The following is a 26,451-nucleotide window of genomic DNA, read 5'->3' on the forward strand; positions in this document are numbered from 1 at the left end:
ACACACACACACACACACACACACACACACACACACACACACACACATCTAGCGTATCGGTGAGTACCACCACTGTTATGAAAATTTCAGCGTCGGTGTCGGTAGCCGTCGGTTTCCGTCGATACTCGTCGTGTCATTTAAGCAGCAACTCGGGCCACTTCATTATTCGCAATGTTAATTTTAAAGAATGTTAATTGAACAAATATTGAGAAACGATCGCGAGGTTCATTAGCAACATCGATTTGTAAAATATAAAATGGAAAAACTCACAAGAGCAGCCACACGGGGCGCTTTTTATTACTCGTAACTCGAAATAAAATTACGTGCAATTACATACTTAAATAATATAGGGGGTCCAGGTCTCACCTTTACTGCATATAGAGACCCAAAAAAGTGGGTGGCCAAGACAAAAACCACATCCTAACCACCCTTATCCTTAATCTAAATGTTGTGTCCCCTGCCCCAGCCGGGGGTGTATTACCCCAAATTAAAAAAAAATATATTATACATACAAGCAACAAGCAGCAGAAAAATGCAAGAAGCGGAAAAGCGAGCACTGTACAATGCTTTCATGCAATAATCTACACACTATACTTTTTGTTGTAATCGATGATTCCAGGAAGTGTTTCAACATACGAAATTCTATGTTGTACTGATTTTTACATTCATTTTACATTACATAATAATTTAAGCAAAACAAATGACTTTAGCAGCTACGTCTGCATCCGCTTCGTTCCATACTTGCGGACTGACGAACCGCGAGGAAACGAATATAAGCAATCGCGCTACCTCCGACGGACCAATCAGACCGCAGCTCAGTCAAACTCAGTTTCTCAAGAAAGTTCTCCCCCACCATGCGACTCCCAGCCAATCGGAGAGTAACTTGCTTGGAGAACACGTTATAAATGTAGGTTCGATTATTCGCAAGCGTTACTAGGCGAAAAGCCACCTGTAAGAGCAGAAGCAGCAGCAGAAACACCATGTGAAGAGACACATTTTTACGAGGAATACAAGAATTCTTCTTGACGTTGATTAGCAGCTACGTTGTAATAGAATAATTGGATTGTTCTTTTACTTAGCGGTGAAAACCACTGATTTATTTAAAACGATGATATCTTCAGTCTTCTTAAGCTCACGATGCTGTTGTTACGAATATTTCAAAATGCCATTCTGGTCTTTTCATCTTCATTTCAAACGATAATTACTCTGTGCTCCAATTCTCTATATCTCCATGCTCCGATTCTCCGTTTCTATGTGCTCTGATCCATCGTAGCTGGTTTCTTGGATTCCTCGTAAAAAATGTGTCTCTTCAAATGGCGTTTCTGCTGCTACTTCTGCTCTTACAGGTGGCTTTTCTTATAGTAACGCCTGCGAGCAATCGAAGCTACATTTATAACGTGTTCTCCAATCACGTTACTCTCCGATTGGCTGGGAGTTAAATGGTGGGAGAACTCTCCTGTCCGACATAGGTTGCGCAGGCTAGACCTTCTATCCCGCCCTAACCTACCTAACCGACCACACCGTGCGCAAGCAGTAAACGTTTCTCGGGAAAGTTCTCCCCCACCATGCAAATCCCAGCCAATCGGAGAGTAACTTGCTTGGAGAATCATGAATCGCGTTGCTATTAGTGTTGCGTTTGATAAATCGCGTCCGTTTTGAGGTAACTGCATATTCTTAGCTAGGACAACATCAGAAGAAGGAGACCATCTACGGACTTTTGTTTATATTTGAAGAATAGAGAATAATATACTTTTCTTCTGTTTCAGGCGACTGTGGCGAATTACAAATTAACTATTCATCAACAGAAATACTGCTATAAGTGTAATCATATCGAGACATTTGTATATTTTATTTAACATAACATTTAATGTTGAGACGTTTCATTTTTATGAACCATATATTTCTCTTAGTTACATATTTGATATATTATGAAATTACTATCTTATCAGTAATACGTTGGTGACGATGACAGAGTCAATTAACCATTAGATTTTTGATACGATTAATGAATATTCATTATTAGAGTTACCACATGATATAGTGTATTTTTTAACTACCATTAACTTAAAGAAAAGTTACAGTAGCAAAGTAGACTATATTTTCGTAAATATTGGAAATTTGTTGCGTAATAAAAATTTGCTTGCAATCGTTTATTTTCACGATAAGTAAAAAGCTTGCATTAAAATAGTACTTAAATGCAATTCGATGTTTCGTATTGATAGAAAATCTTTGAGTAGAGTCGATATTACGCGTGTTCGTTAAATGAAAGAATGTAAATTTTAAACGTAAATTCAGATGTTCCGGTATGCAAAATCACATTTCCAAACTTACAAAATTTATTACAATAATATGGAAAAGAATCGAACTTTAGTATAAATCATATTTCCTCCACGTCTCGTAACTTCTCCTTCTTTCCTTGGAAACGTTGATCTCCTGCGCCGGAACCCTGAAACAAAGAAATTACATAAATAATTATTAAACGTGTAATCTTTGAAGTTTTCTTTTTTTTGTCTTGGCATTGAAACGTAATTCATTTTTTATCCAAATTTACTTTCAAAATATTCCTGTTTCGAAACTCAAAATTTAAATTGAACTTCTTTCTATTTCAATTTCAATTACAGTATTCTTTTCTGCTGTCATATTTCGATTTGTACGTGTATACTAATCCATTCAATAAGTTTATGTTACAGAGTATACATATATGCATATTTAGGATCGAGAAGTGGAATGTAGAATATTGGAAATCGAAACCCAATATTCATATTCAAGAGGAATGATGAAATGGGAGGTAGCTGAGACGATTCTGAACAACAATTTCCTTTGCAAAAATGTCGGATGGGGCTTCGTTAAGGAGATATTAAGCGAAAACCCCGACCAATCAGAGCGCGCGTAGACCGTTCGAGCGGCCGCGGTAGCGAAGGCTACGCGTTAGGCGGCTGCGCTTGTACGCGAACAAGTGACTCGTCGTGCATCGTAGGACATTGACGCTGTCGCCTAACGCGTAGCCTTCGCTACCGCGGCCGCTCGAACGGTCTACGCGCGCTCTGATTGGTCGGGGTTTTCGCTTAATATCTCCTTAACGAAGCCCCATCCGACATTTTTGCAAAGGAAATTGTTGTTCAGAATCGTCTCAGCTACCCCCCATTTTCGGCTCCTGTCCGACTTTTGGGACACCCTGTATAAATATCTTATACGTTTCTATTCCTAATTATATCTTAATTATATTCCTAATATTTATTTTCAATCATATTTATACTTTTCAAGCGGTAAAGTAGGGAGTGTGGACTTTTCCTAATTTATTTTCTTTAGCCAGCGCTCTGCGCATGCATAATTCCATACACTCGAGTGCACTTCTTCACACCTTTACACATTTTAGTTAACGGTTAGTTGGTAGATAGCGCCACGAACGTGGTTTCAACTTATAGTACGTGAAGTTAGCTCCCCTGATTGTATACGCATTTGCGCACACGAGTCCTTTTGTGTGGTTTGTTGGAAGGGATAGCCAGAACTTGGCGAGTTTCCCCTTAAACGGCACAATTCGCTGTAACGAATGTATACACATTCTTATCGACGACTCGTGATTGGACGCATAGGTTCAGCATGTAATCCCTTCCAACAGCAAGTCATGACGAGTCGGCAATGATAGGGGGCGAAAAGGAGGTAAAAAGAGTATAAGAGCAGGGGCGAATGCATCGTGACGTGAGATTCGTGAAACTTTAGCTTTGCATTCAGATGATAAATACAGAGCTTTCGATATCTTCTTATTTATTGACCTACACATTTATTAATATGCTTTTATCAGGGTATATCCGGATTAGTCATTTGACTAAGTACGGTCTCACAAGTATGTATATACTTAAAAAAGTTAGCAGAAAAATATAAAATGTATCTGTACCGAATTAAACTTGATATAAAATATGCAAGGAAAGGCAAATAAAATTAGTGACACAATATTAAAGCTACATACTATATTTTTTATAATTTTATAATATTTATTTATCATCTTACAAAAGACGATCGTGATATAGGTGTATTTTTGTAAGGAATGAAAAAATTGAATATTCAACCAAATAGTGTAGAAATCCCCTCCCTCCCCCCAAGATTGTGCATATGCAATTCTTGTTTATCCAATATTATTTTTATAGCTACCAAAATTATTCATCTCTTATGAAGTCATTTTCATATTTTTATATTTTCAACACTTTTTCTGTTCAAACTTCAAAGTTTGAGTGAGTAAATTTCTGAACATTACATATGAAGGAAAACAAAATATTTTCACATGAATTAACCTTAGGCGCCAATGAGTTTAGATCCGTCACTGCGCGTGAAAGAGAGAGAGGGAAGTTCAAGACGCTTTTCTGTACTATTTCTGTCACGTAGGCGCATATATTCGTTGTTGCATATAGGTGTACTGACATCGAGACGCAAATAATTAGTAAACGGTGCGAAAACAGGAGCGACGGAGGTTGTAGTTTGTTGATCGAGGATCAATCCCGTCATAGTTACCAATTGCTTTTTGGGTGTTTTCGTTCGACGAAGTGACCGTGATAATTCGAGTGCCAATCCGTGCGACAACAATGTCCGTGATTATGGATTGTTTTCGCCAGTAGCGGACGTTGTGAAGTTTGTTAGTCACTTTGTTTAGGTGAATTCCCGATAAGCCATTCTGAACCGTCGTTATTTCTATTTGATTCGTGGCAAGTCCGCCAACGACTTTGTGTTTAGCTTGGTGTTTATTTTGTAATCGTGAGACGGCGTCTTTTATTTCTGAAGGGTAGTTTCCTCTCCATCCTTTACGCCGCTTTCCCTCTCTTCAGCTGGGTACGTCACTCGCGCACTGTAAGAAAGCCAAAACTTCGCTCGTCACGGCTGAAGCTCGAATTCGAAGACCGGTTGCTGAAATCGGGTTCACGTACGGACGTAAATTCGTCTCAATATCTTTAATTAGAGATCTGTGATGTACAAGCTCAGTGTCGCGGGAAAAATCATCACATCCACAATTAATTTCGTGCACTCGAAAAGGAAAGGAATTTTCATATACATAAAAAAAATGTACAAAGACTCAATAAGTCTTCGATGTCAAAGAAGTTTTTTAACGTTTCGCTTATACTGAACGCCTTGGCCGTCCGACTGAGAAACGAGGTCAAGTTTTTGCCACGAAATACACACTACAAGTCATCGACTCCGATGTAATGGAGTGTTAAAGATACAAGAAGCGTTCAGCTAGGAGATCCACCAAGGATATCTGTCACATTGACGCTGTTCTTACACGTCTTAAAGAGAAACATCGTTATATGCAAGATGAAATTGTTGGAGAGTACACGCTTTGAAGCTATAAACAGTGCCTTGTCCATCAAAACTGGAGACAGTAAGATAATAGGCAGGTGAGATTCTCAAATCGATATCTTTTGGATCTATTTTGTGATCTTTCAAACCGATATTAAACATCAAGTTTCCTACTGGTTTTCAGGATAGAGAGCTACTCATGCAAAATGGCTGGGAATGATAAACAGCTATACAAACGTTTCAATGCAGAACAAGGATTCACTCCGCATGATCTTCAAGCTTTATCACCACCGCAAACATCTTTGGGGACATCCCCTGCTCAAAGGTATCAGCCATTTTGGTTAAAATGTAATGCATAACGATAAATATTATACAGCTATCAATATTTTCTCTTTTAATATAGAGGTATAATTTTGCATCAACAAAACCAGTAAGAGTTCAATGTGTCTTATGATAAGATATCTATGTTTACAATTTGATAAAGTCTATTGTCCATCCATTGGTTTAAGAACAGTTTTTTTAATATAATATTTTTTGTCTACAGTCGCAGCGTTTCTGGCGACGAAGATGGTCCACTGTGCGATACAATCAGTAGAAAAACATTATTCTATTTGATTGCCACTTTAAATTCAGCTTTCCACCCAGATTATGATTTTTCTGATGCTAAGAGCCATGAATTCAGCAAAGAACCAAGTTTAACGTGGGTCATGAATGCTGTAGATAGCAATTTGAGTGCAACTGCAGGAGATCATTACCGCACCCTTCGAACAGCACTTTGGGCAGCTGTTGATGATGAAATATCATTAAGCGAATGTGATATTTATAGGTAAACGTCTAAATTTTACAGAAACAAGCTATAGAACCCAGTAAGTATATTACGAATATGAAAATATTTTAGTTACAATCCAGACTTTGTGTCTGATCCATTTGGAGAAGATGGATGTTTATGGTCTTTTAATTATTTCTTCTATAATAAGAAGTTGAAACGCATTGTGTTCTTCACATGCAGAGCAATAAAGTAAGTATATTAATTTAAATTAACTTTTTTTATTTTTGATGATGATTTATGCTCTCGCTTAAATGAAAGTTTCTCGTTGTTTGAATCGTATCAAGCATTTTATTGTGTAGTCAAAAAAGTTATACAATAAAATACTTGAAGTTACTTAAACAATAAAAAACTTTTTTTACATGTACCTTTTTAAATATTCTATGATATGTTTCTTTTTACAGTCCTCTCTACGTACTAGATTCTGGAGTTGGCAGTGACTTTGCCATGGATGAAGATGAAGATAGATACTAAATTTATGATACATATTTACAAACGTTATCTCCATCTTTATTAATTTTGCCATAGAAAAGCACGAATGAACATTCAATTTTTCTTCTATTACATAAAACTTATTATGTACAATGATACATCTTAATTTTCATAATTACTCTAAATAACTTCCTTCGTAGTGACGTTTGTTTTAGATTGAATATCGCTAACAGAAAATTCTTTTACCACCTTTCTTCCTTAGTTTCTTATAGTATTAACGTTGAAGTATAGTCGACAGAGAATCAAATAGACGAACAAGTTTGGAAGATTTTTAAAATTTGATTTTTTTTCTGCGTGAATTGTATTTTTCACATACAGACTAACATTCAGTATATTTTAAGCATACGACTCAACTAAATGTTAGTCAAAGTCGTGTAAGTCCAACTACAGACATTTACGTTACATGGTATGTAAAAAGATATTCAAATTCGAAACTGGAGAGAATCTTCGTTATTGTTTAAATATAAAAACAAAACGACTTAACGGATTTTTAAATTGATGTTGTACTAAGTTACTCTGTTAGATGTTAAAGATAAATCAATTTTAGGTAATAGAACGGGATTAGACAATTATTAGAGCAACGCTAGATCTAAAGGTGCAGCATTAAATTTCAAATCCTAGTCAATATACTTTTGAGTTAGAAAAACTGCAAACTATTCGTGTTGTTTGCTATAAATATGTCACAAAATATTTTCAATATATTAATAGCACTTAGTACAGAATTGTGCTTTTTCATTTTCTTCACTTGTAACTTCTGACAAGTGCCGTTGATTTTAATTTCTGTTTATATGTAAATATATCTCAAATTGTAGAGATTTCCATCCAGTTTGTCACAATCGTTTCGATCAAATATATGAATAAAACGAGTAATGGATCAATTTTAGTATAGGATAGTAGACTTTTCTAATACTTTTGCTTAGACTGGAAACTTAATTTTATTTCACTGATGAATATGTATAATATATATTATACCTCTCATGAACTAAAAAAGACAGCACTGTGGTTGCATTAGATTAGGTTTCGGATTAAAGAAAAACAGTGATTACGAGGCAATTTCTATAACATATGTATAACTTTAGTTTCTTTAAAACTACACATTTGTCTGTTAGCATTTCAATAAACTTTATAAATCGATGTAGTCCAATCTTACACCCTTCTTGTCTTCAATTCTCATTTATAAATAAATGTCTTTGCTAATAATCGTGTTTGTCGCATCAGTTTGTGAACATTCAATAAATACAGCACAAACGTTATACCCAAATTTGTTGTTGAGTAATGACTGTAAACCTAACTTACCTAAGTTACTAAGCAATTGATCTTATTTGTACATCATAACGTCTGGTGATTGATACATGCACATGTAGGCGTCGCACAAGAGTCGTTTCGCATGCTCCGGTAAGTGACGGTCGTCAGTTAATTCAGTTAGATAATGACCGCCTTCTTCGCTTAGCCAATATGGAAAACCAGGACACGGAACCATTTCTGGTATGTTGTAACCATTTTGTTCTCCTGAAAACATTTAATTTAATTAAATTTAATTCTCACTTGCAGGAGAAAATAAGTTTGATATTCCTAAAATATTTTCAAGTCATTCTTTGATTTAACTTTTTTATTCGTTAAAAAGAACTATAGGAATATTAAATTTAATTGGCACAATAATCCATGCGATAATTCAGAATTCGTACAACGATGTTGAAAGATGTGAATAAAATACCTTTTCTATCAGCCATGGAATCGAAAAAACACCACGGTGCTTCCGAACCTGAACCACATTTCACAAAACACACGTAATGAGACGTTTCGATACAAACAACTGCTGATAATTCCAAGTATAATCGTGGAACAGGACAATGTTCTTGCAAGATAGCAAATTCCATTGGTACTACGAGCTTCTTTGGCTCATGATTCGTTCTTCGTTCGTGACGATGTACCTGGAATATGAAACACCCCTGTAATGCTTCCGACTTTACGCTTCTCCCACTTTCACTTTTCTTTTCTGTGTACCTTTTCTAAACACTGCAAACAGAAGGCAATACTTTCAAGCCCAACACCGCATTGTCCGTAACATTCTTTGCATTCAAACTCGGCTAATTTTCCACAAATTGTACATTGCCTGGGTGCTGGAAATAAAAACCGAGAATAATTGCATTATCAACACAAATTATAAAAATGATAATATCTCAACGAAACTTACAATCTTCAATAATGTCCGTTACATCGAGTAACAGAGTAGGTTGTATCTTTTGATACATTTTGAACGACTTTCCGAATCGAGGCATTTGTATAATGAGACACGATGGGACTTCCTTTAATCTTATGTTACTTGTAAGAAAACTTTGTTCTAATAGTTGTTGTACAGTTGGAAGATTCAAATGATCGTCCTTCTCAACGAAAAGTTGATAGTGATATGCATCCTGCCCAGAACTTAGCTTAAGAAACGGCTCAGCGTTTAAAATTTGTGCTACCAGTGATGTTAAAAATTCTTCAGGATCTAAAGAGTTAAGAGTAAGAGAATAATTTTATATCAATTAATTGATATTAATGATCAAAATACATTCTAAACACAAACCTTTCTCTTCACTGGTAAGCCCAGATACGGAGGACAATTTTTCAAGTAACGTTCGAAGTTTCATTACATGATCTGCTCTGACAAACATATTTTTTCTGAGAGGATTTACTATTTCTTCGCGTAATACCCTTTGCACTTCTTCATATTGCGGACAGTCTTTCTCGTTTGGTGGTCTATAAAATATCAATTCATGCATCACATTTTTTTATTTGGGGTCAATATCGTTTATCTTTGGTGATAATAAACTGGGGAACACTTGGTCATTACCTAAATAAGAGATTATCAAATACACTAGTAAATGTAAACATGCTAAAAAGAGTGGCGTCCAAGTAACACGAATTGTGATGCCCTTGTATTCCTCTATATTTTCCACAAATGTTTTTCAGATTTCCTTTAACGGAAATTGGGCGGACCATTCCGACAATCACAGAGCTTTCCATGTTGCCAAAATTATCTGTATTTATTGGCGTTGAGGGATCGTCAACGTTTTCTTTTTTCTGTGACATCGTCTTTTTCAAACCAAATTAATTAATTAGTTGCACATTTTAAATTAAATTTATAATTCTAAGTTATCGTAATCATTCCTTCCTTACTGATTTTGTTGTAATAAAAACAAATTACAGAAATATGTATAAAAGTTTCAAGCGACCTTTTATTAGATTTATATATTTAATATTGACTTTTATCTATGTAGTATACAAATAGGTCAGAACAAAATATTTATCAGTCAATACTTACAACCATCGTATCGTAACGAGAACATTGATCGAGGTCTATGAAAACAGCTCTGTAAGGACGACAATGAAAATATCTTACATCTTTATATGTTCCATCTGTACCTGATGGATGACCATCATCCTAAAAGTGAAACAATTATACAGTTTATAATGTTGAATTTCTTTCTGCCACTATACTAATTTATGTGTAACACATACCAGTTCTACAGCTGCTATTAATTTACCAGGAGTAATACCAGGAGGGGTTCCAATCCAACGAATGACTCCATAGTGTACATCAGAGTCCAACAGAATTTTTACATTAGAACCCACGATTAATTCTGTGTTTTCTACTCGTCCACACTTTTTATTTTCATTTTTCTCTGATGTACTACCTATAATAACAATAAATATTAAAGTTTATAGTTGTACCACCACAGTTGAAATAAAAGTAATATGTCAGCAGAAAAAAAAATTGCATTAAAAAATGGGAAAAGCAGAGCAAAGCGAGGTGTCAAAACGCATAAACATGAACGCGGAAGTGCAGTAGAGTTCACGCGAATATTCACTTCTCCTTACTATGATTTAACAAACTTGGATGCCTAAATTCCTCTATGTCACTGTACACGTTTGATTCTATGTCACTGCTCCATTTGTGTTCTAGTACGAAGATAGGAATGTTTTGCAATGTAGCAGCCATTTAACAATAAAGTTATAATAACTTTACAATGCTAAGAGACTTGCCGGTAACACTGAGACAGGCTAAGATTGTGGCTATTTTTAACTACCTCAGTTAAGAATAACCCCCTCTACTGTACGCATTGGGTAAAGACAAGCAGACTGTATTTCTAGCAAAGCTAGCAAAATATTCTATTAAACTAGAAGCCAAACTTTATATTTATTTTTGTAGTTTCACTATTACCAGATTGTGCATACACATGGATATTTGTGTTTTTAGTTACATTGCTGTCATTTTCTAGTGTCATTGATTTTGGAGACTGAAGATATTCGTTTGACAAAGGTCGTTGATCTCTGTTATTGTTTTTATTGTCATCAAAAATAGCAAATTTTTCTAAAAGGACAGGTGGTGTGGAGTCCAACACAGACTTTTTTTTTTCGTTTGTATAATTATTTCCCGAGTCTGTTTTTAAGAAGACATCTGAAATTAGAAGAACTTTAATAAATTGCCAAGGTTGCAAATAAAAAGAAGAGAATATTTATTCCTGTACTTTTATCCGAGTTTCCAAGACCTGTGGGACCCTCAGGCTTTAATGGGAAAATGTTACTCAATGTAGCGAATCTTCCTTCTGAATGTTTAGAAACAAAGTATTCCTTGCTTAGTAAGGCTGTTTTTGATGATTCTTGACCATCCTGTAATTACATTATTACATATAAGTACATATTGTAACTGTACTTGATAAATAAAAAAAATTTCATATTAAATAGAAGAATTAAATTAAAACATATGAAGAATAAACTTCTAAGCTAAAACATTACGTTAATACAGATTGTACAAAAGAATATATGTTTGAGAAGTATTTCAAAATCATTCTTCAATTGACTACTACTAAATCGACAAAAAGCTCATGAATAAGACCATTGACTACAATTTCTGCCTGCAGTTTCATATATAATAAAATTACTTTCTTTATTATCAATTTTAATTAGCAGTTAATTGGAGGCTGATTTTGGAATGATCCTCATGTTTCATAACTGAATACGAATTATTGTAGAAAATTACCAACAAGTCAAGACCAAAGTAATATCCTTGACCGAGTTCTGGCACAGGTCCAATATATTTAATAACAGCCAGGTATTTGGTGTATCCCTGAGGATCAGGACAATACCAAATGGTATCATCCATCATCAGGCTGGTGAGCTCTTTGCATAAGAGTTTGTGATTGGCTAAGTGAACTCTTTCTTGAGGTACGGAGACTGCGGGTAAAAATTTCCATACCTCTGATGAAACAGGAATCAAGTCATATCTGTGACATCGCCATTCTGTGCCACGCCAAATTTCTGATCCTGTCGTGTCATTGACACGCACTCTGAGTGCACTGTCTCCCAGATCCTCGAGTGCCTCTACGAGCATGCCAAGACGCAACGTATTAAGATTTTTGTCGCATTCGCCTGACATACGCGTCAGAATGGAGTTTTGCTTGGCAACATAATATTGGAGGACATGCCGGCCCTCTTTGCTACCGGCAATCCGTTTCTCCATAATTAATCGTGGACGATCATTGCGATAAAGCGACTTGTTAGTCACGATAAGCGCACAACACGCGGATTAAACGCGACGTTTACCTCCTTCATCTCATAACTTTTGACTCTGAAATAGAGATCAGACAAAGAGAAGTTTTTTTATGCATGTCGCTCATCGAGCTAATAAAATTTACAGACAACTGGTAGAATTATTTAAAGAAGTATCGTTCATGAGCAGCCACGAATGTTCGCAACAGTCAAATTCAAGCAGAAAATTACACATTGAATGTCAATTCGTGTAAGGCATTTGTCAGTGAGAAAGTCAGATTGCAATGTTGGTAGGATTAATTGTAAGGCATGTTTTCATTTGAACAGGGTGTCTCGAGACAAAGGGAATAAAATTCTATTTGAGTATTAGATTAGATTTTATTTCTTTTAAAAATTATACTTATTTAAAATTTATTTTAATGAAAACTGGTGGAAAACGTTACAAAAAGAGAGATTCAAGCATGCAGCACGATTAAAATTCCCTATAGTATATACTGGTAATACTGGTATAACGCGTTTACTTCAGTTTACTTCTGTGCTCCCGCGATTTATGGCAACCGTGGACATCGTGTTTCAAATATGGGCGATTTTGGGCACATCGATATGTTGGCCACAGATTCCTCCCAAGTAAAAAGAGATTCTGGTTTTAGTGAATTATTGCGATCAGCGGAACAACTGTCCGCTGCCGTAGAAGGCAATGAAGAACTTCCACAAGTTGAAAGAAATCTTCGTCAAATTTTAGAGGCCTCCAACGAACTTTGGTCTCGTGTCACACAAACCGGCACCCAAGATAATCAAGTTCAAGCGTAAGCAAATTCGAAAATTGATCATACATTAAATTTTATACAGTTTTTATACGTTTTTTTTAAAATGTATATGTGTAATGAAAAGCATGTTCAGTCATTCATAATCTTATTTGAAGTATAACATAACCTACAAATCTTACAAATTTCTGGCGCCAAAACATAGTTACATAGTTGATGAAATTTTCGATAATAATTAGGATTATTCACTTTACTTCTTAATATATTAATATATTTTGTTTTCTTCGCGTATTTAGTTCTCTCGTTTAGAAATTGTTTTCTTGTATAGCAGAATAAAATTTTATTCTGGTTTGTTTTATTGATGTAATGTCAATTTTTGGTATAGCTCAAAATTAAGAGAGACAGTTTGTTTTAATTTTAGGCATCTCTTGCTTGGATCTCGTGGTGTTGATTTGCCTCAAATATCACAGAAGTTAAGTTCGCTTAGTGCAAGACGCACATTCGAACCCTTAGATCCAATTGCGGATACAGATATAGTCAGTTATCTTAGAAATGAAAAGGAAAATGCTATCTTATCCATCATCGAACAAGTTCATAAAGATGTAAGAGTTTTTATATTATCTTTTTATACAGTTGATAATTATTGTATATTAAGTTTATTGTTGTATGTTTTAGACGTTTGAACTTACCAGAATTCAACAAATGGAACATATGTTGGGAGAATGGAAACAAATGCGATATGAGATAATAAATAGTATGACAGGACCATCTGGGGATCTAGTAAATTTGAATGGAACTCCTCAGCGTACTAAGTTGGCTGGATCAATGGTCAGTGGTCTATCTAGCGTGGAAATAGCTTATGTTAAAGAGCTACAAAATTACAATGATCATGTACTTCGAGAAATAACTAGGCCAAATTTATTTAGTTCATTTGGTAAAGCTGCTGAGTCATTTAATGATAAGAAAATTGAGGATATGTGGGAAATGGTCCAGTATATGGTAAATATTACACCAATTCCTAGAGAAGATCGAATTAAATCCAGGAGTACTTCTATGATTGAGACAGAAATTGTAATGCAAGCCAAAAAATATTTGGAAAACAGATACAGGGACTTTATGAATTCTGTTATTAGTGAAAACTTGGCACGAGCAAAGAGGGGTGGCATTCCAGGCACTCTGCCATTAGTTAAAAGTTTTGTAAGCGTCAAAGTACAAAATTTTAGAGATTTAGAAGATGTTACAGTTGATGGCAAACCATTGTGGGCTTTAGTCTATTATTGTATGAGAGTTGGTAGTTACACATCAGCATTGCAGTGCCTTAATCAGTGCAATACAGAATTTCCAGAGTTTAAAGCTGCATTAGAAGAAGCTTGCAAAGATCTTCATGGACATCCTAGCAGCTATGCAGAATCAAATTTGAAACTGCAGTACAGAAAACACGTTAGATCAGTTACAGACCCATATAAAAGAGTGGCATATTGTGCATTAGTTCCTTGTGAACCTGATGATTTGCATTCCGAAGTAATTTGTACGGCCGATGATTATTTATGGCTAAAATTATGTCAAGTGAGAGACCAACCAGATTCAGAAAACAAGTTAACTTTAGATTATTTACAAACTACAATATCAGAGATATATGGTAAGAAATTTATGTTTTACATTTACAACAAATAATTAGAATTAAAGTAATCGATCATATAAATATTACAGGGGAATCTTATTATCACGCGCATGAACAGCCATTTGTATATTTTTCAATGCTATTTTTAACTGGTCAGTTCGAGGCTGCAATTGAATTTTTGGCAAGAGGCGCAGGAGCAAAGCATTTGCCACATGCAGTCCATTTAGCTGCTGCTATGCACGAACATAATTTTCTAGGAGTTAGTCAAAGCGTTTTAGCACCTCTGCTGAGCGTTGATCCTGCTGATAAACCACCTGCTAAAAGATTAAACTTTGCCAGATTAATATTGTTATATGTCAAAAGATTCGATTCTACAGATCCAAAAGAATGTTTGCATTATTTATTCTTATTAAGGTATGTATGAAGGAATAAGTAATTGTATAGGTTTAGAATTTTATTGTATCATTTCATGGTTTTAGGAGTATGAAAGATCCATATGATCGCAACATGTTTGCTGTATCGGCCGCAGAAATGGTTGTCGACGCTTCTCCAGCTAATAAAGTTCAGTTAGTTGGAAAGATAGATAAAAACCGTTGGGTTCCTGGAATTTTAGACCAATTTCAAATTGATACAGAAGATGTAGTTAATATTAGTGCAGATACATTATACAGGAAAGGTCTCCTAGAAGACGCTGTAACGATGTATGATCTCGCTGGTAATCACGAGAGGGTTCTTAGTTTAATGTGCATCCTTTTGGCACAAGTTGTTAGTCAAAGAGATTCACCTGGGTCGTTGAGATCTCGACTGCAAACTACAGCGAACGAACTAAGTACAAGGTAATATTATTACTCATTGTTGTTATTCAATATTAAATATCAGACTTGAATACATTTTTATCGAAATAACGAATAACGTTTCATTTAGATTTATTCTTGGGTCATATTAATTTTTATTTGTATAATCTAAATTATTCGAATAATGCGTAACTTTAATAAATATTTGCTTCTTTTAGGTATCAAGGTGTCGAATTACGAGCATCATCCGAATTAATATCCGCATTTCACACTTTAAAACATCTAATGGCGTTCTTCGATCAATTCCACAATGAACAGTATCAGAGTGCTCTTAGGGTAAGGAATACGAAATGAATATTATGTGTATTTAAATATTTGATGTTAATATTTTTTAATTCATATTTTAAACTGTTTCTAATATTAACTTTCTATTTCATTTTAGACTATCGCGGAATCTGAGCTGTTACCGTTACATGTAAAAGAAGTCGACGAAAGAGTGAATGCTTTGCGTCGCGTATCGCCTGAAGTAGCTGGTACATTAGCGGACGTTCTTCTGGCAACCATGACGATACTTTATCGCCAGTATCAAAAGTTGCGATCGATGGAACCAGGAGACGAAGAAGCAAGGAAGCAACAACTTCTCGATCTTCGTGAACAGGCACGCGCGTTGACGAGTTTCGCAGGAACGCTTCCGTATCGCATGCCAAACGAAACAAACAGTAAACTTGTTCAAATGGAAATTCTTATGTGTTAAGCATTATATTCATAGTGTTTCTTATCAATTTATTTTAGACATGGAACTTTAAATAATACATTGGGCGTGTTTGTGCAAGTACTGAATTCGCGAGATACAAAACCGATCAATGTCTTATTTCTTCAATGTCTAGAGTATTATCGATATAGTGTATATATTTTTTGTACTTCCGTAACTTAAACGCAAATTAAATTGTAAACATAATAAACGTATTGTCTTCTAACAGTTACTGTTGAAAATTATAAACGTCAATAATAAATATATAATTTATTCCTTAGATATACCCGATAGTTTGTTTTTATCTAGAATTTATATAGGTGAGCTTTGTATTTCATTCATATTATATACTTTGAGACATGTTACAGATATTCCAGAACTGAGATCTTGTACTTTTCCTTCCTTCACCTAAAATTATTACATCATTAATATTCATTTAAACTTTGTGAACATAGTTCAGTAATACTTACAGCTCTGTAATCAAGAAACATTTCTTTAAAAGCTACAAAGTCTGTGAATGTTGACAATACTTCAAAAACTTCACCTTCCAATTCAGTCTGTCTACTACTGCATTGTTTCATAATATCCAAGTAAAGAAAACATTTATTAAGTAATGTACACAAATGTTTTATACATATGTGTGAAATTGCGAAGCTTACCTTAAGAGTTGTAAGAATTTGTTTATATTAAAATGTGGTATGACTTTTTGTAAATAGTTAACTATGTAATTTTCCACAGCCTTATGCTATAAAAGGAGTTAGATATTAATATTTTTGCCTACAAATATGAATAAAAGGATCATTGTGTTATGGTACTTACATATTCGTTAAATATATCCGTGTAAATTAATTTGTTCTCTTCTATGGGTTCAAAAACATTCCAATACATGTCTAAAAATTTCTTTTGAATGGTGTTAAATTCTTCTTCTAAAAATACAATAGTTTATTCAAGTAAGAGAATTTTTGAAATACTATTCTTAATACATACCTAAAAGAATATCTTCTATGTGACCAATAATTTCATCAAAAAGATTATCTTCCCCATTTTTAGAACTCTGTCCCGAATTTCCGTCCGCATTTATTAAAAAATTATTATCTGTTAAACGATATCGAATTTGTATGTTTATTTACATATACTAAATTAATGAATTAACGTGCGTAAAGAAATGTAATGTGCGATTTGCAACAATGCAATAAACAAACCTATTCGTTCTCCAGACATAGTTTAATCTGATAACGAAAATAAGGCACTGTTTATATTTACGATATTATTTGTTAGGAACAGGGGGAACCATTGTTCATATCGATAGGTTAACAGTGGTTAGAAACGATAATCGAATTGAGATCACCAATCGCTATCGACAACGTTACTTTTAAATTTCTTATGACTATTTCACGTGTCGTACACTAGAGAATTAATTTAAAATCTGCTTGTAATGTTTCAAAAGAATTTTATGTCACGTATCGTTTTCGTATTACTATTTTATTCTATGAAATAACGTATATTCGAAGTAATAGTATAATAGATGTCGAATTTTTATTCACCTTGATTTCGATGCGAAGGCGGACGATCATCTGTTACTTTTTGACTGAAACTAACAAGAGTGAAACCTTGTGTCCTACTGTGTTCACTGTTATTGGGGTCTTTGGGCTTCAAATACTTCAAATTTATGCTGTTATTAGGAAGATTCTTACCTGAATGTTTTGTTGCGTATCTTCTCTTTGATTTGTGTTTCGAAATAATCTTGAAAGAAGAAATTAGTGGCTTTTCACTTTTTACGATTGTATAAGTTAAGTTAATATTTTAAGATTTCTTGCTTAATAAGTCCCATGTATCAATGGAGATTTATACTTTCGATAAGAGTCTTCAAGAAAGACTAATTGAATTAACTGAAATATTATCAAGCAGAGGTGAAATTGTACCTGCATCTCAAATTCAGGCAGAGTGGTCTTATCATGTAGAGCTAGTAATAGAACCTGTAGGATGGCAAGCATTGTGGAAAATACCACGTTTAGTCTGCGAAGATTTTCAAGTTCACTATCCCACCATAGTGGTGGTAGAAGTTGAGCAAGTAGATTTTGCAGACTTATCGGCATTGGTTAAAATTACTGCTGTTCAAGATGAAATTCATCTACCTGAAAAGTATGACGTACAGCTGGTAGAGCTTTATCCAACTCATAATCAAGAAAACGATGCCTTAGATGTGGTAGGCACTGCGAGCTGCATCGATCAGTTACGATTTTTCTACAGTTATTTGTGGATGCCATGGGACATAGATGATGATGATAATACTGATTGGGTGTCTGTACATTTAGAAACAAGAATACGGTTGTTCTTTGATATGAAACGAGGTGTAGTCAGTAAAGAAACTAGTGACATTATTAGGAGTTTAGTAAGGGAAGGACGAGAAGTTCAGCAGAAGATATCAAAATTAGAAGACACTATTTCCGAAGGAGAAGAATCACATGAAGATGTTGATGGGGGAACAGCATGTCAGCTGATGAAACTTCACTTTAGGTTGCAGCAAATTAAGAGAGAAGTAGAAGTTCTTGAAAATCCTGCTATGAGAGAAATCCTTGTGAAGAATCGAAATTCATCCTTAAATAATGACCAAATACAGAGGCGCCATAGCAAAGAAAAATCCACAGAAGGTTATTTTGTGTGGCTAGGTGGTACTCTAGAAGAAATGAAGGAAACAATAAGTAAAATTCAAGCTTCTTTGTCTGCAGACTTACATTTTAAGTATGTTAATAAGTACAAAGTCTGCTATAATTAAAATAATTAAATAAATTTAATTAAATGATGCTTGTTTAGCTTTTTTATATATATGTACCAGTAATTTATTAATTAAATATTTTCTACTTAGAATATCTGGATCCTTACAAGAGACTCTGCATACCAGTGATGCTGGAGATGTGATTGTAATTGGAGAAGGAACTCATCTGATAAATGGTGCTGGTAATTTGGAAGAAGGAGGTACAATTAAGGGAGTTCATAACGTAGAACGCACCATTCTTTCTATGAAAGATACCGAAACGGTGCCATCGTTGCTCGACTTCTCCGGTAGCGAAGTAAGCCACTTTTTAGAAACAATTCTACAATAATATTAATTCAGGTTTCCTTAAAAATGTACTTTTATAGGTTTTATTAGAAAGTATTACAATAGATGTGGGTGATCTCAGGGCTGGTGTAATAGTTAGAGCTGGGACTACTAAAATAGTTAATTGTAAAATATGTGCCATGAATCAGAGTATAGTCAAACTAGGAGTTGCTGTTTTACCTAATGCGAAACTGATAATAGAAAACACAGTTTTTGATGGTCTTGGAACTGCTTCAGTTATTTACAGTAATGGAGAAATACTTATGAATAACTGTAGTTTCAAAAATTGTGCTGAGGGTATACAGGTGTGTTATTTATTTCTACATTATCATGTGCAACTATAAATTTGACAATACTATAATATGGTTTGTTTAGCTCCACGACAATACGACATTGATAGCGAGGAATTGTTTTCTGGGAGAGTTTAAGGAGTACGCTATTCGATTGGAAACGCAGAAATATTTACATAGTTCGGAAAGCATATGCGGTGGCCCAGAATTATTACAAAATATACCTGAAATCTCGTTGAACGATTGCAAATTCGGAGCCAACGGCAAAGGACATGTTATATTAAAACCTAGGACAGCGTTCTCTGTAATGACGAAACAAGACGGAACCACAAATATGGAGTCTTGAAGTAATTTGATCAGTCAAAAATTTTCTATTTTTATTATGAAAGTCCATGTAACTATGATACTCTTACTGAAATATAAGAATTTTGTATTTTCTTTACGTGAAAATCTGCAAGATTTACATTGGACAGGTTCTACACGAATCTAGAAATCCCCTAAATTTTTAATCACGACTTAAACCCTGGTAAGAATCAAAATTAAAAAAGATCAATCTTTGAGAGTTGAGCAAGATACGCGGGAATTCTTTTAAAATTTCGTTTAAACGATCAACTCGCTGCCGATAGATAGCAGCACTGTGTAGAATCGTAGATCGTTGTTTTGTGTTACGTCTTGAGATGAGAAGAGGAATGCGGAAAAAAGAAATGTGTTCAGTTTAATCTGTAGTTATTTTATTATAAAATAGGAAATTTGTGACAAACAATTGAGGTGGGATCGGCTCGTGATCTTACCCCAGTCATTTACATGTACTATAGCGCAACAGACAATGAGTTGTCGCTATATTCCAAATTATATAGTCTATGGTTGAACGATTTTTAGGTATATAGTAATTTTCTCAACTTTACAAATGTTTTATAGGAAAACTTCTTATAGTATTAACTTTTACAATATGTTACCGAGAGTTATGCAGGAAACTTCCTTGCTCAAGCGTTCCCAAAGGCTGCTATACTCGTTTTGTCTGAATGGTTTGGCGAGCAAATATTTTATCATTACCGGATACTCCGGTGTCATGAGCACCTGCTTATCTTGCCAATGGGAACGTCTGACATCTCATTGCTGTCGTAGCCGAACGTTTGATTATAATAAGCTAAATAAGTGTAAAGAAAATAATATAAGTGACAAGGATGGTTGCATATGGCAAATGTCACTAATAAGAGTAAGTGAGATATTATGAGTGACAAGGACGGTCGCATATGGCGATCGTCACACTTGCACGTTTTGTAATTCAGAAGTGTAACGTTTAACCCCAAACATAACGTGTTTACTCGATGTGGTCATTCTATGCACGTGAATTACTGTCATTGATTTCAGAAGCGTCGTTTGTAAGCTTTTCATTATGTATTCTTCGTTCGTCACATTCAAACGATCTTACGCTGACGATCCAAGCTTGTTTTCTAACCTCATGAGGTTCCTTCAATATTTTCATGATTTTTCTGTCAGTAACATTAGTGTTTGATAGTTTCATACGTATGACTTAACGATTCTGTTTAGTATTAATGTAACGTTTGTTTGGAGAAGATGTTACCTTCGGAAATATTTTAACGTGCATGCCGGGAAACCTAACCTACAAACATATTAGCATTTAAAGGAGCATCACATATACATGCCTACATCTGTGTGTGTAATGAGTGCGTGCGAACGTGTGGATTGGATATACATATACACCAGTGTCTAAAAGTTTTCTGGACAATTATTTTTCAGTCTTTCTGCCGTCATAAATTAATATTTCTGTTATCGTTACACTTCAATTATTATTTATCCGTTGGTCAAATATCATCTTTGTTTTCCTTTTCCAAAGCAAAGCTATCAAAGCAACTTGTTGGTAACTCTCGCACGTTACCGCATATGTAGCTTTCTATGTGTATAGAAAGAGATAACGCCACACGTGTACAGTGCATCGCCGTGACGTAAACGATAATTCGATCCATACCGTTCTCATCGCCGTATTTGTTTAAGATCGTAGCTTGTTCATGTCTATAAATGACGCCACAAGTATCTGGCCATATGGTTGTATCACGTGTACACATATGAATGAAGTATCGCGATTTAAAAGCTCGCACTTTCGATGATGGATGGAAATACTTCACTATCATTATCGTTTATTAGTTTCCTGGCTATATCGAGATCATTAACCTTCTCAAATGCAACTGTATCCATACTATTTTTTAGTTATAGTTAGAGCTAGTTATCTATATATAGTTATCTGTAAATAGTTAAAATAACTACAAATATTAGAATACCTATCAGTCTTTCACGTCCATTATATGACATACAAAATTCTTATCTTTTTACAAATTCTGATTTTTTCTTCTCTTAAATAGACAATAATTGATATAATTAGCTTACTCGTATACAATTATTAAAATTCATTCTAGTCTTTAAACAAGTTTTATAAATTTATATATAACCGCTTCCGGTTGTAATTCTTGGTCTCTTCGGTAACAAAATTGTCACAATAATACATACATACAATTATGAAACATTAGTAAGAGGAATTGGAAAATACTAACACGTACGAGACTAAAAATGAGTTTAATAATTGGAGACGAGTCATCGTTATGTAAATTACTATTAAATACAACATTGTACATATTATTACTAACTATATAGTTATTGTAATAATATATTAAAGTAGGAACACTAAAGCATGGAAACGTTCCATTTATAATTACAGAAGATAGCAATTGAAAAGATTTCCTTGGTTCGATATACGTTACGATACACGGTTTACAAGATCGCCGCCATGGTGGAGCCGTCGGATTGCATCTTCGTCTTCAAGGACACACAGACGGACTTCGAGGACCCAGCATCTGATGTCGAGGTGAGTCCACGAATTCATCTCTCTTTCCATGTATACAGGGTGTCCCAAAAATGTTGTAACACCTTGAAAAAGGTGATTTGGGAGGTGATTTGAAACAATTTTTTCCTTAGCGAAAATGTTGTCCGAGGCTTCGTTGAGGAGATATTAAAGGAAAACACTGACCAATCAAAGCGCGCGGTTACCGTTAGAGCGGCCGCGGTAGCGAAGGCTATGTGCTAAGCGGCCGCGCTTGTACGCGAACAAGCGACTCGACGTGCATCGAAGGACATTGGACGCGGCCGCTTAGCTCGTAGCCTTCGCCACCGCGGCCGCTCCAACGGTATACGCGCGCTCTGATTGGTCGGGGTTTTTTGTTAATATCTCTTCAACGAAGCCTCAGACAATATTTTCGCTAAGGAAAAAGTTGTTTCAAATCACCTTCCGAATCACCCATTTCAAGGAACTGCAACATTTTTGGGACACCATGTATGTTATGTATTTGGTAAACGTATTTGACGAACGCCTTTAGGCGTCTTCTTCATGGTTGTATTAGTAAGATCAATCTAGGAGATACCTCGAGGTCTGTTGTCGTCAATAAATGCTCCGACTATATAACAGTTACAGATTTCCCGAAGTATCTTTGTGTATAAAATGCAACGTTTAAATTAATCACAACCCTTTGGTGCATTTTCACGAGGCAACTTCTCTCGACCTGTTACTTTCACCGTGCAGCGAAGCCTACATTCTCCTCTCGTAAGAACGGCCCACGCGGATGATACGATTAAAAATTACATCAGATGGGAGAGAAAGGGAGAGGTTTCGCGATGGCACCACGTGGATCTCGTAAATCTCGTCGTTGCACTGCCGTTTATCGACCAATACTGCATTCCACGTCGGTCGCGAATAAAATTATTCCAATAGCAACATTTATATGTATAGAACCTCCATTATGAGAACACCCGTTATGTGAACATCCTATCCTATTTTTACAATACCATATGTGCATAAACATACAAGTGTCTATATATTCCTTTCAAGCAGTATGAAATTTATTTTTTTAATTTTATTTAAGAGAAAAAGAATCAAACAATATCTTTTCATATCATTTCATTTTATCTTAAGTGTTAAGTAAAATGAGTGCCAGTCACTTCTTGTTCTGTTACTTAAAAATTCTCTTGTCTGAACAATTTTGTCTACTAATTACTTAAAATAACGAAGGTTTTACTGTATTCAATTGCCCAGTTATTCGAATTTCATTCGTTCCATTCGAATATCCGACAAATGTTCGATTTGTCTATTCAAGTAGCTCTAAACCCACTCTCTACACGGTCGAAAATTTGTTAGTGGCTCGAGGAAACGGTCACGAGCAGAAAGGATTAAGTGCAAAAGCCGTAATCGCGACTTTAATGAGTCGCGTTGATTTAGAGCTCGTCTACGCAATAAAAAACCGGTCCATCATTCTTTTCTCGCCGCTTGGCTAAAGACCGTCCGAAATGACGTGCTGCAAATGAAAAAAAAAAAGAACAAGAGGGCGAGTCTCATAACGCATCCGCCCGACGCTTTTGACCAGGCGTGGAGCCGCAAGTTATTTGCGGTCTCTTCCGGAATGACTGATCGTTCTCTTGTCGTGCATTCGTTCACTCTCGTTCTTCTCCTCCCTCCCCAACTTCTCTCTCTCTCTCTCTCTCTCTCTCTCTCTCTCTCTCTCTCTCTCTCTCTCTCTCTCCCCATTATCCCCATTAATTATACTTTTAATTCATTTTTCGGATTATAGGAATGTTTTAATCTTTGTGAATTGGAAAATGACTTCCAAAGACAATTTGATGAAGTTTGGTGAATAAATTATTTATTTGGTTAAAGATTATAAATATTTTGTATCATTTAACGATTGACGAAAATTTTGTTTCTATAACGAGTTCAGATAAATAAAGTTCTACTGAATTTTAGTATAGAGTCAAAAAAACCAAATCGCTCACACTATCGTATAGCAGCTGAGGAATTAATCCTAGTCCCTCACTAATACCTCGTAGACCATCTTTTCTAAACCTTTTTTTACATGTGATATATTTACGAAAGTCTAATATTTCTATAGCATATTTTTTTCGAGCTGGTATTGTAATGACATTTTGTAGTAATTTGTGTTATATTTAAATTAGATAACACTTTCAATTTTAATTATACGTTTCGATCTCGTTTCACTCGTCTACGGTTCTTTATTCATTTATTGTCCCCTTGCCTGTTTTAATTCGTCCCGGAGTTCTCCCGTCCCACAGTTCTTGCATTCAACTTGAGCTCATTTAGAGTCTCCACGCTGCTTCGAACGACTCTGATCAGGATTTATATTTTTCTATTAGGTACAGTGCTACTGTAACGTTGGAATGAACGGTTAAAACGATCCTCAAGTCTTAATAGTGGAAACTTGTGCCTGGTACTCTGTAGAATACAATCAGCTAATAGACTCTCTTCTTTCTCTGTTCTTTTCTTTTTAAAATATACATTTTGGAGAAGGAGATTTAAAGAATCAGTTGATATTTTTTTTGGACACCACCATATTAGCAGGAATGTTTAAGAAAAAAATTTAATCTTTAGTATCAAACATTTACAAGACATCCACCATACATAATAAGGTATAGCCTTCAAATTATATTTTTTTAAGAAGTTCTCAATCCCCCTGCACCTTTCTGAAACATACATTTCATGAAATAGAGTCCATAGAATATACTAATATTTTTTACAGCAGCGTTGACATTCCCCCATTAAATTTATCCTCCTCCTAAATTCAATTCTCGTTCGTTATCACGTCACAATAGCGTTCCTTAATTTATTCAATTAACACTTTTTCACAATAAACGACCATTCCTCGCGTTGACAGTTTTTATATTACTTCTCCCCCTAGACGTGCTCTATTGTATGGTTCATCATAAAAATTGCGAGCCTTTTCGAGACCGCCATTCGCGAACGTAATAAACTTTTCTGCCCGGCATTTCTTTTTCAGATCCTCTGAACCGCGTTTGGCGGGCTTTTAACCATTTTTCTCCAACTCTGGGAGCTCTCTGCCTCGGTCTTTCAGTCGAAGACCACGTCTTCGTTCAACTAGTTCCTTTTTCACTCACGTGTTGCCCCGCGAACAAGTTATTCCCGGCGCAGTCACACACGCACGTTGTGTCTCTTCCGGTGCATTTTATCTCGACGCAACTGGCAAAGTAGTGGCTTTATTGTCGTCGTTTCATATATCATATTTACTTGACAGTGCACCCTCGTAAACAGAAGCTTGTTCCCCTTTGAAAATCTGCCCACTGGTCTGCTTTCAGGCGCTTCTGACTTCGGTGTTTAAATGCCTGGGAGATCGCTTTTTTTGAAGAAGCTCTCGAGTCGTTGGTTCGGATGTTCGTAAGGAAAATGAAATCTGTGACTAGAGGAGATGGATTTATATGTATGGTAGCTTCAAGGTTGGCGACCCACTGCTCTAATAGTTTCAAGTAGCGTATTTCTCCAGAGTTGTAAATCTTGAAAAGTTTACAAAAATTACATGAAAATGTTAACAAAAAAATTAAGAAATCCACACATTATATAAGTTTGTAAAGAAAATATAAAAAAGTCCTGACAATTTGACTATGCCCTAAGGGGCTGCTTAACCGCAGCTACAGTACGGGTCTAGGAATCCCGAGGTACCCGAGCTTTAGGGGAATCGCGAAACAAAAGACAAATTTGACAATTTATAAATGAACAAAATTTACAGAAATTCCATGAAAAGTAAAGATTTGAAAATTTCTCTCAGCTGTTTCCGTTACAAACGAATATCTAGATACTCGATCAGTGCTCAAAATATTAAAAAATGTCGATTATTCGAGTACCGATCGAATAACTTCTATAATAGCTGTTTCGAAGTTCAGCCACAGTCTTGTTTCACGCTGGAGAACGCCGAGCAATCTAGATCGCATATCCATTCCGCGAATACACGAACCAGATGATCGAACGGGAATCGGAACCGTCAGTATTTCCGGTCGAAATTATCCCCGCCCACTCGCGCCACGTTAGTTTAAGGTAGACTGCGAGGATAGGTCGGGTGTTTTCTAAACCGTCCGATTAAAATCGATCAGTAGGCGCATCTCGGTGTTGCACCGCGCTCCGT

The 26,451-nt window shown here is 35.4% G+C and overlaps 6 protein-coding genes across 10 annotated transcripts in view; 4 read left to right on the forward strand and 2 right to left on the reverse strand.

Annotated features, from left to right (window-relative positions):
• The first annotated feature begins 4,090 nt into the window (after nt 1-4,090).
• Nucleotides 4,091-7,738, forward strand: LOC128887357 (repressor of RNA polymerase III transcription MAF1 homolog). The gene is made up of 5 exons (XM_054143172.1): nt 4,091-5,384; nt 5,471-5,611; nt 5,831-6,112; nt 6,185-6,304; nt 6,517-7,738. Exons 1-5 carry the CDS (start codon nt 5,302-5,304, stop codon nt 6,584-6,586), a joined length of 696 nt encoding a protein of 231 aa, XP_053999147.1. The 5' UTR covers nt 4,091-5,301; the 3' UTR covers nt 6,587-7,738.
• On the reverse strand, nt 7,330-12,410 carry LOC128887356 (ubiquitin carboxyl-terminal hydrolase CYLD). Of its 2 annotated transcripts, XM_054143171.1 has the most exons (12): nt 12,290-12,374; nt 11,631-12,218; nt 11,119-11,260; nt 10,812-11,048; nt 10,109-10,284; nt 9,912-10,031; nt 9,441-9,682; nt 9,174-9,346; nt 8,799-9,095; nt 8,609-8,724; nt 8,319-8,535; nt 7,330-8,113 (listed from the first exon to the last, which is right to left on the reverse strand). In XM_054143171.1, the coding sequence occupies exons 2-12, from the start codon at nt 12,108-12,110 to the stop codon at nt 7,923-7,925; spliced, it is 2,391 nt and encodes a 796-aa protein (XP_053999146.1). In that variant the 5' UTR covers nt 12,111-12,218; nt 12,290-12,374; the 3' UTR covers nt 7,330-7,922. The 2 variants fall into 2 exon arrangements, with proteins under 2 accessions (XP_053999146.1, XP_053999145.1); XM_054143170.1 differs by having other exon boundaries at nt 11,631-12,410.
• A 268-nt stretch (nt 12,411-12,678) lies between these two features.
• On the forward strand, nt 12,679-16,351 carry LOC128887416 (nuclear pore complex protein Nup93-like). Its single transcript, XM_054143271.1, has 7 exons — nt 12,679-12,945; nt 13,325-13,505; nt 13,579-14,542; nt 14,614-14,938; nt 15,004-15,360; nt 15,537-15,654; nt 15,761-16,351. Exons 1-7 carry the CDS (start codon nt 12,719-12,721, stop codon nt 16,070-16,072), a joined length of 2,484 nt encoding a protein of 827 aa, XP_053999246.1. The 5' UTR covers nt 12,679-12,718; the 3' UTR covers nt 16,073-16,351.
• Nucleotides 16,085-17,419, reverse strand: LOC128887418 (ADP-ribosylation factor-like protein 2-binding protein). Of its 2 annotated transcripts, none has more exons than XM_054143275.1 (6): nt 17,272-17,419; nt 17,057-17,164; nt 16,889-16,995; nt 16,729-16,814; nt 16,540-16,633; nt 16,085-16,477 (listed from the first exon to the last, which is right to left on the reverse strand). In XM_054143275.1, the coding sequence occupies exons 1-6, from the start codon at nt 17,288-17,290 to the stop codon at nt 16,382-16,384; spliced, it is 510 nt and encodes a 169-aa protein (XP_053999250.1). In that variant the 5' UTR covers nt 17,291-17,419; the 3' UTR covers nt 16,085-16,381. The 2 variants fall into 2 exon arrangements, with proteins under 2 accessions (XP_053999250.1, XP_053999249.1); XM_054143274.1 differs by having other exon boundaries at nt 16,540-16,636; nt 17,272-17,418.
• Nucleotides 17,420-17,764: 345 nt separating this feature from the next.
• On the forward strand, nt 17,765-19,903 carry LOC128887417 (protein nessun dorma). The gene is made up of 4 exons (XM_054143272.1): nt 17,765-18,811; nt 18,936-19,140; nt 19,211-19,474; nt 19,545-19,903. Exons 1-4 carry the CDS (start codon nt 17,907-17,909, stop codon nt 19,803-19,805), a joined length of 1,635 nt encoding a protein of 544 aa, XP_053999247.1. The 5' UTR covers nt 17,765-17,906; the 3' UTR covers nt 19,806-19,903.
• A 351-nt stretch (nt 19,904-20,254) lies between these two features.
• LOC128886877 (pseudouridylate synthase RPUSD2-like) overlaps nt 20,255-26,451 on the forward strand; it is a 198,214-nt gene continuing 192,017 nt past the window's right edge. Inside the window, exons 1-2 of one of the 3 annotated variants that reach the window (XM_054142090.1) lie at nt 20,255-20,338; nt 22,194-22,340. In XM_054142090.1, coding sequence (XP_053998065.1) covers nt 22,263-22,340 — 78 coding nt within the window. In that variant the 5' untranslated portion in view covers nt 20,255-20,338; nt 22,194-22,262. The other 2 variants (XM_054142086.1, XM_054142087.1) reach the window with 2 other exon arrangements.

The sequence above is a fragment of the Hylaeus anthracinus genome, unplaced genomic scaffold, assembly GCF_026225885.1.
Source record: "Hylaeus anthracinus isolate JK02 unplaced genomic scaffold, UHH_iyHylAnth1.0_haploid 11985, whole genome shotgun sequence".
Classification (NCBI taxonomy): Eukaryota; Metazoa; Arthropoda; class Insecta; order Hymenoptera; family Colletidae; genus Hylaeus; species Hylaeus anthracinus.

What these genes read in the sequence shown, in the direction of transcription:
- LOC128887357 (XM_054143172.1), top strand. Translation starts at nt 5,302, where the DNA reads ATGAAATTGTTGGAGAGTACACGCTTTGAAGCTATAAACAGTGCCTTG. An exon ending in GACAGTAAGATAATAGGCAG is followed by an intron (nt 5,385 to 5,470) that starts GTGAGATTCTCA and finishes ACTGGTTTTCAG; the next exon opens with GATAGAGAGCTACTCATGCA. An exon ending in TTCACATGCAGAGCAATAAA is followed by an intron (nt 6,305 to 6,516) that starts GTAAGTATATTA and finishes TTCTTTTTACAG; the next exon opens with TCCTCTCTACGTACTAGATT.
- LOC128887356 (XM_054143170.1), bottom strand. Translation starts at nt 12,110, where the DNA reads ATGGAGAAACGGATTGCCGGTAGCAAAGAGGGCCGGCATGTCCTCCAA. An exon ending in GCTTACCAGTGAAGAGAAAG is followed by an intron (nt 9,096 to 9,173) that starts GTTTGTGTTTAG and finishes TTAACTCTTTAG; the next exon opens with ATCCTGAAGAATTTTTAACA. An exon ending in GTTTGCAGTGTTTAGAAAAG is followed by an intron (nt 8,536 to 8,608) that starts GTACACAGAAAA and finishes TTCATATTCCAG; the next exon opens with GTACATCGTCACGAACGAAG.
- LOC128887416 (XM_054143271.1), top strand. Translation starts at nt 12,719, where the DNA reads ATGGGCGATTTTGGGCACATCGATATGTTGGCCACAGATTCCTCCCAA. An exon ending in CAAGATAATCAAGTTCAAGC is followed by an intron (nt 12,946 to 13,324) that starts GTAAGCAAATTC and finishes TTTTAATTTTAG; the next exon opens with GCATCTCTTGCTTGGATCTC. An exon ending in TCGAACAAGTTCATAAAGAT is followed by an intron (nt 13,506 to 13,578) that starts GTAAGAGTTTTT and finishes TGTATGTTTTAG; the next exon opens with ACGTTTGAACTTACCAGAAT.
- LOC128887418 (XM_054143274.1), bottom strand. An exon ending in CATAGAAGATATTCTTTTAG is followed by an intron (nt 16,996 to 17,056) that starts GTATGTATTAAG and finishes TTGTATTTTTAG; the next exon opens with AAGAAGAATTTAACACCATT. An exon ending in AAATTCTTACAACTCTTAAG is followed by an intron (nt 16,637 to 16,728) that starts GTAAGCTTCGCA and finishes GAAACAATGCAG; the next exon opens with TAGTAGACAGACTGAATTGG.
- LOC128887417 (XM_054143272.1), top strand. Translation starts at nt 17,907, where the DNA reads ATGGAGATTTATACTTTCGATAAGAGTCTTCAAGAAAGACTAATTGAA. An exon ending in TCTGCAGACTTACATTTTAA is followed by an intron (nt 18,812 to 18,935) that starts GTATGTTAATAA and finishes TTTTCTACTTAG; the next exon opens with AATATCTGGATCCTTACAAG. An exon ending in TCGACTTCTCCGGTAGCGAA is followed by an intron (nt 19,141 to 19,210) that starts GTAAGCCACTTT and finishes GTACTTTTATAG; the next exon opens with GTTTTATTAGAAAGTATTAC.